The sequence below is a fragment of the Apteryx rowi genome, unplaced genomic scaffold, assembly GCF_003343035.1.
Source record: "Apteryx rowi isolate R43461 unplaced genomic scaffold, aptRow1 scaffold_428, whole genome shotgun sequence".
NCBI lineage: Eukaryota > Metazoa > Chordata > Aves > Apterygiformes > Apterygidae > Apteryx > Apteryx rowi.
Window position 1 is genome coordinate 251176 of NW_020450681.1, and position 10158 is coordinate 261333.

Genomic DNA, 10158 nt, shown 5'->3' on the forward strand with positions numbered 1-10158 from the left:
CCCCGCCGGGACCCCGCGCCCCCTCCCCGCCTGGCTCCGCCACCGCGCGGCTCCACGTCCCTGGGCACATCCCTGCGCCCCGTGCCTCAGTTTCCCTGGCGGTGCCGAAGACCCCGCGCCAGCGTGGGGGGGGAAAGGGGTCCCCACCGGAGGTTGTCCATCTGTCTGTCCAACCGTCCCTCCCGCTGCCCGCCCGCCCGCGCTACCTGCATCGCCGCCGCCGCCTCCGGTTCCCGCGGGGGCCGCCGCGGYGGTTTCTATGACGACGGGGACGATTTCGATGGCGACGTCGCCGTCGGGCCCCCGCACGATGTGCACCAAGCCCTTCTCCTCCAGCTCGGCCAGCCGGCGCTCCAGCGCCAAGCGGTACGAGTCCTGGGGCCGCGGCAGCGGCGGCGGCGGCTGCGGGCTGGGCGGCCGCGGCGGGCTGAGCTGCTCCTGCGGGGCGACGCAGCACCCGGCACGTCACCCATCCCGCCTGCCGCGGGGTCCCCCCCTTGGCGGCGAGTCCCCGGTGGGGACCCCGCCGCCGCCGCCGCCGCCGCGCCGGGCRCCCGAAGGCGCCGAGCTCACCCGCAACGCCTCCAGCTCCCGGCGCGCCTGGCTCAGCTGTTTCTCCAGCTCCGCTATCTTGGCCATGGAGTCGTTCTCCGCATCCTGCAGCTTCTCCGTCAGCTGCGGGAAGACGAAGCGCCCGGAGCTCTCTCGCGCTCTCCCCTCCCCGGAGGCAGCGACGGAGCCGGCCCTGCCTCCCGCCCCGCGCGGGGCTTGCGTCAGCGCCGCCGGAGCCCCCACCCCCACCACCACCACCCAACGCGGGCGCGCGGCGGCCCCTGCCCACGCGCCGCCCCCGGCCGCACCTGGATGATGTGCTCCTGCAGCTCCTCCATGTGCTCCAGCACGGCGTTCTTGGTCTCCGTGTCCTCCAGCATGGCGCCCACGTCGAAGACGTTATCCAGGTAGGCCTGGATCTGCACCTGCAGCTTGTCGCTCTCCGTGAGACGCAACCTCTGTGGCGAGAGAGCCGGCAGCGGCGTCAACGGGGCGGCGGGCGCCCGCGGGGCCGGCCGGGGGCCGCGGCGCAGCTTCACCCACCTCCAGGTACTGGTCCAGGCCCAGGTGGGTGAACTCGTACTGCAGGAACACGCGGAAGTTCATGTTCTCCACCGAGTGCACCACGATGTTGATGAACTGCATGCAGGCGACCTGCGGGCCGGGCGGAGGCGCGATGGGCACGGGTGACCCGGCAGCTCCCGACGTTCCCGCCGGCCTCCCCCGGGCCTCACCATGAAGTCGATGTTGCTGTCTTCGTTTCGGAAGTACTCCATCAGCTTCTCRAAGCGGTTCTTCTCGCCGCAGACCTGGGGGCGGGAGGAGAGGACTCAGCCCGGGCGCCGAGGGCGCTGACATCTCCACCTGCCCTGGTGTCAGAGACGACGGGCCAGGACCGAAACCCCCTCGGAGGAGCTCGGCACGCGGGTGCCACCCAGGAGAACCGGCTCTAGGACGGGATGTGCCCAGCGCACCAGGACAGCACGGGGCACACGGGACCCGGCTCAGCCGTGTCGGGGTGCAGGGGAGCGCCAAGAGATGCCGAAGCGGCCGTGCCGTGAGCCGAAAGCGGATCTTCCCGCGCGGCCCATGCCCGGCTCCCCGCTGCCAGCCGAGCGTCCTCCTGGGGCGTCCCATGGAGAACCCCGGCCATCTCAGATGGGCGACTCACCTCCTTGAAGTTGTCGAAGGCGGCGAGGATGATGTCGTGGCCGCCTCGGACCAGGCACACGGCGGCCAGCAGCTCCAGGACGAGCGCCTTGGTCCTGCGGGGACGCGGGGCGTGAGCGGGGGCCAGGCGGGCGGGTGGCCACGGGGTGGCGGTGGGGAGGTCCTACCTGGGGTTCTTGTTGTTGAGGCTCAACGTGATCTCGTTGACGCAGGCCGGGTGGTTCATCACGAGGCTGAAGCCGGACTGGGGTGAAAAAGCGCATTAACGGGGCTTTTGCATTGTCCTGTCCCCAGCCCGGCGATGCTCGGGGACCCCACGGGTGACCCCTCGGGATGTGCCACATCGCTGCTGGCACGTCCAACGCCGGCGCCCATCCCATGGGAGCACGGTGGTGGGCAACGGAGCCGAGGCCGCGGGGGAGCCGGCGCGCCGAGGCCGCCCCGAAGGCGGGTGCCCCGCGGGGCGCCGGGGGAGCGGCCGGGCGCCCACCTGGTAGTTCATGATGGCGCGGAGGCACATGATGCAGACGTGCACGTCGTCCTTCTGGCTGACGATGCGCGAGTTCCTCAGCGCCTTCCTGCTGTGCGCCGGGTTGAGCCTGGCCGGGGCAAGAGGGGAGGCTGAGCCGGAGCGGGCGCCGGCGCGGGGCGCAGCGCGAAGCGGGGCGGGCAGCGGGGCGGGCGGCTGCGGCTGGGGGGGGGGTCTCGGAAGCTCACCGGGGCGGATAGGAGGCGCCGGGCGAGTTGGGGCTACGGTCCCCGTGGCTGCGAGGGGCGCCGGCGGGGCCGCTGGGGTGGACGTGGTGGAGGAGGGTGTGGAGGTGCTGGTTCGAGAGGCAGCAGCTGGAGGAGCGTTAGAGCCTGCAGGACAGGAGGGAGAAACAGGGCTCCCGCGCGGCCCCCGCGGGACGGCCGGGTTTTTTTGGGAGGGGGGTGGGCAGGGGACACGGGGCACGCGACCCGCCGAGGCCGGCCACCAACCCGGCAGGGGACCACTGACCTGTCCCTGGGGTGGGGAAAGAGGGGAGTTGGGAAGGACGCGCCAGCTCTTCCCGCGGTGCCGGCACGCTACGGCGCTAGAGCTGTGCCAACCGGGCGGGAAGCCCCCCGGGATCGCCCTCTGCCCGGCGGGGACGCCTCCGGGGACCGTCGCCGCGCCGGGGCGGCCACCCGTCACCTACCGTGCGGCGCGTCCCCCGGCAGCGTGCAAGAGAAGAGCGGGGTTAAGACAGGGGTGCAGGGTTAGCAGCCGCAAGCGAGAGCCGGCTGCCCGCCGCCGGCGCCGGAGGGGCGCAGGCCCGTTTGTCCTTAAACCCTCCCTGCGTTTTTTTAATCCCTCCGGAGCGGCGGCTCCGGGAGCAGCGGAGGGATGGGGATGTTCCCCCCACACAAACTCCGCGGGGAAAAGCTCTGTTTTTCGGCCGTTCCCTGTTGTGCAGCAAGTTTTGCGCGTGGGCAGCCGGCGGCRGGATGCCGGGTGCCGGGGCAGATCCAGCTTTCCCAATTCCAGGGCCAGGGAGCTGCAAGGCGGCGAGCGGGGCCGGCAGCAAGCGGCGGCGGATGAGGGGGGGGGGACGCGGCCGCGCGCCCCTACCTGACGGTGAGGTGCCGCGCTTTGGAGGAGCCCTGCGTGGGGGACGACGAGGTGCTTTTGCTCAGGTCCTCCACCGACCGCTCCAGGGATTTGCCCTTGTCCGAGCCCGGGCTCCCGTTATCCGCGTTCTCCATGTCGTACCTGCGAGAGGGGTCGCGCGAGAGGTGAACGGCTCCGCCGCCTCCGGCAGCGGAGCATCCTCGGCTGCCGGCGCGGCGCGGGGAGCGCGCTGGGGGGACTTACGTGACGGCGCACTGGGCGAAGGCCAGGTACTCCAGCAGCACGTCCAGCCCCTTGTTCTCGTCGTTGAGGAACTCCTGGACCCAGCTGGGAAGCAGCGCCGGGGGCTGAGCCGGATGCCCCGAATCCCACCGCGTCCCCTCCGGCCCCTCCGGAACCTCCCCCGGGGCGGCGAGGGTGCTGCGTCCCCTCCAGCCTCACCGCGATCCCCTGGGGCCCCGCGTGGCTGGCGCCCACCCGGAGGCAACGGCTGTGGGATCCAGCCTGGCCCGACGGTRGTGTCACCCCAACAGCAGTGTCACCCCGACGGCGGTGTCACCCCTCCGGGTCCGGGGCCGAACCGCCTCCGCTGAGTCGAGACCGTAAAATCCCACCCTGGGCATCACCAGGGGGCCAAAACGGGGCCGGTTCGGAGCCGGCAGCCCCCCCGGTGTCGGGATCCCCGGAGAGGAACCGCGCAGGCAGGGCCCGGCCGCGGCGGGGGATGCCGCCGTCCTCACCCGATGTAGTTGGTCCGCAAGGAAATCTCCAGCTCCCGGAGCACCTGCGTCGACTCCTGCACTCGCCTCTTGAACTGGGAGACGGGAAGAGCCGTCGGCACCGGTGCCCGGCCCAACCCGGCCCTGCCGCGAGGGGCGACGGCCGAAACGCAACCAGGGGGGGACGGCGGGGTCGGACCTCACCTTCCTGCTCACGCCGCCCGTGTCCAAGTAGCTCTTGAGCTTCTGGATGTAGGCGGACGGCGGGTTCTTCACCTGGAAGCGCTCCTGCGGACCACGGGGGAAGGCTGAGCCCTGACAGAGGCCGTGACACCCGCCACGGAGGCGCCGCTGCTGGCTCACCGCAGACGGAGCCGGGGGGAAGACGCCCGAAGCCGTGGCGGGGATCCGGCACCGTAGGGATGCCCAAGGAGCGGCGAGGTCTCGCCATCCCGAGCGCCGGCGCCGCGCGGGGACGCGGCCGGGGGACGCCGGGACGGGTGTCACCACGCCGGGGCCTCACCTGGTCGCAGACGAGCTCCCATTTCTTCTCGTTGTCGTACTGGCTGAGCAGCTTCATCTTGTCCGGTGGCAGGTTCATGGAGCTCTGCGGGGAGACGGACGTCGGAGCCGGGCAGGGGCAGCACCGCGTCCCCGACACGGGGGGACTCCGCGTCCCTGCCAAAGCCTCCGGGATGACTCCGGGTGCCGCTCAGCCGCTGCGACATCGGAGATGGGGCCGATGGAGGAACCGGGGCATCCGGGCCGCCACCGTGGGGCCTCCATCCTCGGAGCCCTCGGCAGGCGCGTGGCGAACCCGGGCGGCGAAATCAGTGTTTCTTTAGAGACGCCACCTCCGCGCCGGCGTCGCCCAACCCCGAGCCGCTTCCCGCCCCGCAGCCGGCGGGGGCCACCGGGATGCACCACGGCAGCCAGCTCCGGGCTCCCTGGGGGCCGTCGGCAGCACAACAGGACGTGACGCCGCTTCCGCTTTCCGAACGGCACGAGGCCGCGGTGGCGGGGCTGGGGTGGGGGAGAAAAGCGTTCCTCAGCCTGTCGGGGCGCCCCGGATCCGCCGGCTGCCTCCGCGCGTTGCCGAGCCCCCGGAGCTGCGGGCAGGCGGCAGAGAGCTCGGCGGCGAGGGGATATGGGAGGGGCCGTGGGGTGCCGGGGAGGCCCGGTCACCGAAGCTTCGGACCGCGGGTGCTCCCAAGGCCTTGGGGCCGGGCGTCCCTCCGTCCTGCCCCGAATCGCCTCCCGGGTGGGCGGGAAGGCTCCTCCTTCCTCATCCTCATCCTCATCCTCGCCTGCCTGCCGCCAGGGCCCGCAGGGGCAGGAGCACCGGGGCGCCCTGGGGGTGCCGGCAGCACCCATCGCAGCCCGGACAGCCCCAGGGCGGCTTCCAGGGAAGGGCAGAGCCGACACGGCCCGATCCCGGGGGTCTCCTCCCGGCCACGAATCAGCTGCCAGGTCCCCCCCACCCCGCGGAAAGGGGACGGAGGCCCCCATGGAGCCAGGACAGAGCTCGAGGGGCCCAGGAGTCTGGGGCCGCCGTCTCAGCTCGCCCATCCCGGCACGGCCTTTTCTCCGCCAGCGGAGCCGGGCCGGGTGGCAGGATGTGGCAGCGGGCGGGTAGAAACTGGGTGGTGGCTGGTTTTTTCGGCCCCCCCCCAGCCGCTGGCACGACCACGTGGCGCAGGAAGCGGCCCCCCACCCCGGGCGCCCCGCTGCGGTCGGCGCCGAAAACCGCCTCTCGCTTCCTCCCGGCGAGGCTTGGGCGGCACCCCGGGATTTCGGGGTGGGGGGGGTCAAGCGGAGGGTCCCGGAGCGCCTTGGGGTGGGGGGTGGGGGTCATAGATGAAGAGCCTGCTCCTCCTCTTCCTCGCTGGGGCACGAGCACGGAGGGGACAAGGACGGGACGCCGAGGCTGGGACTCGCCCCAGGACCCCCGTTTGGGTCCCGCTCTCCCGCGGGAGGGGGTCGTGCCGGGGTTTTACCTCCCCCYCCCCMAAAAAMAACCRGCCCGGGGGGAGGCAGAGCAGCACCTGCGTCATTTCTCGGTGAGGAACGGTTGCGTCAGCCGCGGGCCGAGCTCGCCGACGGGCGCCCGGGGCTATTTTGGGCGCCTCGGTTTTTATCCGGTGCCGTAAAGCGGGGGCCCTGCACCCCCCCCCCCAAAAAAAAAAGGTTTGGAGGCTTTCACGGCTCCGCCGGCGGCGGGAAGGATTGACGTTGCCCGGTTCCCGCAGCGGCAGCCGATGGGATGGGACGGATCCAGCCCAGGGGATGCTCCTGTCCCAGCAGGATTTGGGCATCCCCAGCTCCAGCGACACCGGCTTGGTCGCGGTGTCCCCTCCCATGTCCCACATCCACCAGCCAGACCTGTCGCCTTCCACTCACACGTCACCTCCTTCCTATCCCCGGACCTAGYGGAGAGGACCGCACGGTCCTTTCCGAGGCTCGGCTCCAGGCATCCAGCAGGATTGGGCCTGGCTGGGCTCCGCCAAGAGCCCAGGCGCCACCACGGGAGCTGGGCAACGCTCCCAGGATGAGGCCCCCATGCCAGCACATCCCCAAAGCCTCCCGGATCCCAGCCCTGCCACGTGCCGGCGAGCAAGCTGATCCGGCGGCACGGGGAGGGGGAAACGYGCCGGATTCCCGGCGGCGGCCAGTCCTCGCCACCGGCTCCGGCTCCGGCTCCGGCAGGCGAGGAGTTGCTAAGGGACAGGCGGCTGCTACCGCGCGGCCGCGGCCTCCCCGCCGCCTGCCGCTCCCGGCTCTATTTTAAGAACAAGCAGAAGCTGCTCTMGGCGCGCGGCGGGGAAACGAGACCGAGCAGCGGCGCTCGCGGTCCCGCCGCGCGCCCGGCCCGGGTTGCCGATGCAGGAGGTCCCGCCGCCATGCTGCAGCCCTTCCTTTCTCCGAGGCGGCGGCGGGGATCGGGGCGATCGCGCCTTCGCCTGAAACCGCTCGGAGCAGCGGCTGCTGCCTGCAGACGCCGTCCTGCCCCTTCCTTCCCCTCGGCTCGGCATTTCCCCCGCCACCGCGTGGGGCCTGATCCAGACATCGGGGGTTTGTTTTTGKTTTTTTTTGCCGGGTGAGTTTTCCGCCGGATCAGGTCCCGAACGGCTGCAGCGGTGATGCCGGCCAATTCGCCCAGACTGCAAACGCCCGCGAGCGGCTCCGGGCCGCGCGGGGCCCTGCCGCAGACAAGGATCCTTCGGCAGCAACAGATCCGGAGGCGTCTTGGCTTTTAATCCCTGCCCTAYGGGGCGCTTGCTCTTCTCAAGCCGGACCAGGATCTTCCCGAGGGCTCAGAGGAGGTTTTCCACYGGGCTCCCCTGAGGTCCAGAGGCAGGATTTAGGTTTCTGCCTTTTCAGACGGAGCCGGTCTCTCTTGCGGATCGCCGGATAGGCCGAAGCAAAGCCCTCGCTGGCCTGCGGAGCGGAGGAGCCAGCCGCCAGCGTCTAGGAGCAAATCCTTGGGGCAGGAGCAGTCCCGTTCCTCGCCCCCCCATCCTAGCACATCCCCGGCCCCGCGGAGATTCCCTGAGCAGCCAGAGACGATTCCCTTCCTCCCCTTGGGGATCCCCAAATCCGCAGGCCGCGTTGGCATGCAGGGACCCAGCCAGCACAGGCAGGACAGGACCCACCACGGTGCCCTATCCGGAATAAAAGGACGGTGCCAGGATATCCCGTATCCCCTCCGGGGCAGGCTGATTGGGGAATTCAAGGCCACTCTTATGCCAGAGCAGTGTGTTTGCTCCGGGAGGCCAAGGAGAGTGATCCCAAACACTTCTCCCTGTTTTTTCTCCCCCATCAGCTCTCCCAGTTTGGACAGAGCAGCCAGAAGTCGGCTTGCGCCGGTCCCGGGACCGGCAGCCCTTCYGCGGTGGTCACCGTAGCCGAGACCACGCCACGGGCAGCCCAGCGAAGCCAGCCCGGCCCAAACGATGCCGGAAGGAATATCTGACGTTACAGGGAGATTCCCAGTCCGCGAGCTCACATCTCGCCACCGATCTCACCCCAGTTGCAGGCCCCGGAGGCGAAAAGCCGATCGGTGGTCAGACGGTTGCAAAACCCCAGGTGCCCGGTTAGAAACAGGGTTAACGCAGCCGGACAGACCGGCCCCGCGTCCCCACGTCACCGGGGTCGCCCCGCTTCCCGCTGCCCATCCCGCCGCGAGAGCGGGCRGCCGGATGGAGGGGGAAGGGAGCCCGCGAAAGGAGGAAGAGCGATTGGGACATCCAATTGCACAAGCCACCCGGCGCCCGCGTTGCCGAAACCGGAGCGCTGGCCCTTTCCCTCCCTCCCAGGGTTTTCCCCTTGGGATCGGGAAGGTTTGCCCCAGCGGAAGGGTTCGCGCCRCCACTTTGGCCTTCTCCATCGCTTCTCAGCTTAGGATTTCAAGGCTCCCGGAGCGCTCACGGGTCCCATGTCGCCGGCGGAAAGCGACACTTCCTGGGGCCTCGCCGCCGCAGGGGAAGCGCTCCGAAGCCCCTGGCTGCCAGTCGCCTCCTGCAGCCACCGAGTGAGTCACCCGGAGCCATTACAGGTGCAGTCACAAACTCAAGCTCAGGCCGCTGCCCGCAACCCGAGCGCCGCGGAGACGCGCGGAAACGCAGAGCCATGCGGGACGGGGGGCAAAGTCATCGGGCAACCCCCCCCGCCTCATCCTGGGAAGCTCCTCCGTTACAGGGAGCGAAAGCAGATGCTCTCTACGGCGGGGAAGTCGCAGCCTGCGGCCGCAGGCAAAGCRGCCGCTTCGGCCGCGATGCCTGTCCCCAATAATCCTTCTCTAATTGCTGTGAGACGGAAAAGCGGGTGAACAAGCTGCGCGGGGGGGTCGGGCTGGCAGGGGCAGCGGGTCCTGCCCGCAACGCTGCAGCAGGGCAGCTCAGGTCAYGGTGCCAGCGCTGCTTCGCGGCGGCGCCCCTGGACCACGTTGKGTAACGGGCACCGGAGGAGAGCGGCTTCTCCCCAGCTCGGAGACGCAGGCTTGGGCTCAGGTGGTCGGATAGACTCCCTGCACCGTGCCCAGGGAGGAGAAGGGGATTCAAGCAGTGAGCATATATCCCTGCTGCCGGCGAATTCCCAGCCAGCCCTCTCCTGCCCGGCCTCGCACCGCCAAGCTTTTTGGAGAGCACGAACATGGGACCGTGACCTTCAACAGCAGAGTCTTTGCCGGCCCCCCCCAAAGCGCAGGGCTGATGCAGAAAGGGGATTTGTGCCGCTTTCGCTCCTCTAAGATCTGAGAGGTCCAAAGGGAAAGGACAGATCGCTGCACGCAGAGGAGGACACGTGCGCGAGGACCGCGTCCAACAGCTGGACAGCGAAGGTCACGGCCACTCAGCGCTTCTCAAGGACAGGGGGATGTGGCCAGCTCAGCCCAGGCRCATTAGTTACCGGCACTTGGCTGCTCTCCTTCGGCTCCTTCTACCCAAGTATTTCAGGGACACCCATGAGGGCCTTCCCTGCCCGGCTCCCGGGGGAGCACCCGGCCCCCCCCAGGTGCAGAGAGAGCGCGCTCACCCCCCTCCCCGGCCAAGCCACGAGCCGGGGAGGAGGCAGGATGCGAGAAGCTGCAGCTGCCTGGGATGTGCCGAAGAGGAACATCAGGCAGACAGCGAGTAGGTGAACGAAGCCGTTTGGCATTTGCAGCAGCAGCAGCTCGCTGCAGCACGGGTGCCTGGCGGTGCTCGCTGGCTGCAAGCCGCCAGCGCCGGGGCCTGCGGCAGGCTCCATCGCTGCGTTCCCGCAGCCGGCAGCGACCCGCGCTTTCGGAGCCGGACACCGGCTACCTCAGGGGGAGCCCGAAGGCCTGGGGYGCACATGCACTTTTGAGAAGGTTACCCCCCGGCAGCAAAGCGCGCTGGGCAGACAGCCCCGGGCTTGGGGCATCCCCCAGGCAGGCTTGGGAGTCCCCCATGAGTAATGAGAGGAGGAGGAGGAGGAGGCAGCAGCCTGGAGGTGGGGAGGGGAAAAATTAACAAAACGGGGAAAAAAACACCCAAGCAGCCCGGGGAAGGGGGGGTTCATCCCCCTCGGAGCAGCCCCCCCCTCTCTGCCCGCCGGCCCCACTCACCAGGACGCGGCCGAAGCGCTCCTCCAGCTCGGCGGCGG

The 10158-nt window shown here is 70.2% G+C and overlaps 1 protein-coding gene across 1 annotated transcript in view; it reads right to left on the bottom strand.

Moving 5' to 3' along the window:
* Positions 1-10152, bottom strand: part of FMNL1 (formin like 1) — a 16349-nt gene extending 6197 nt beyond the window's left edge. Inside the window, exons 1-14 of the mRNA XM_026076177.1 lie at positions 10121-10152; positions 4559-4642; positions 4240-4323; positions 4057-4130; positions 3560-3643; positions 3317-3457; positions 2213-2321; positions 1890-1966; positions 1724-1817; positions 1287-1361; positions 1096-1206; positions 861-1010; positions 574-675; positions 148-438 (exon numbers count right to left, since the gene is read on the bottom strand). Of these exons, the coding sequence (XP_025931962.1) occupies positions 148-438; positions 574-675; positions 861-1010; positions 1096-1206; positions 1287-1361; positions 1724-1817; positions 1890-1966; positions 2213-2321; positions 3317-3457; positions 3560-3643; positions 4057-4130; positions 4240-4323; positions 4559-4636 (1470 nt within the window). The 5' untranslated portion in view covers positions 4637-4642; positions 10121-10152. The remainder of the gene's footprint in view (positions 1-147; positions 439-573; positions 676-860; positions 1011-1095; positions 1207-1286; positions 1362-1723; positions 1818-1889; positions 1967-2212; positions 2322-3316; positions 3458-3559; positions 3644-4056; positions 4131-4239; positions 4324-4558; positions 4643-10120) is intronic.
* Between the last annotated feature and the right edge of the window lie 6 nt (positions 10153-10158).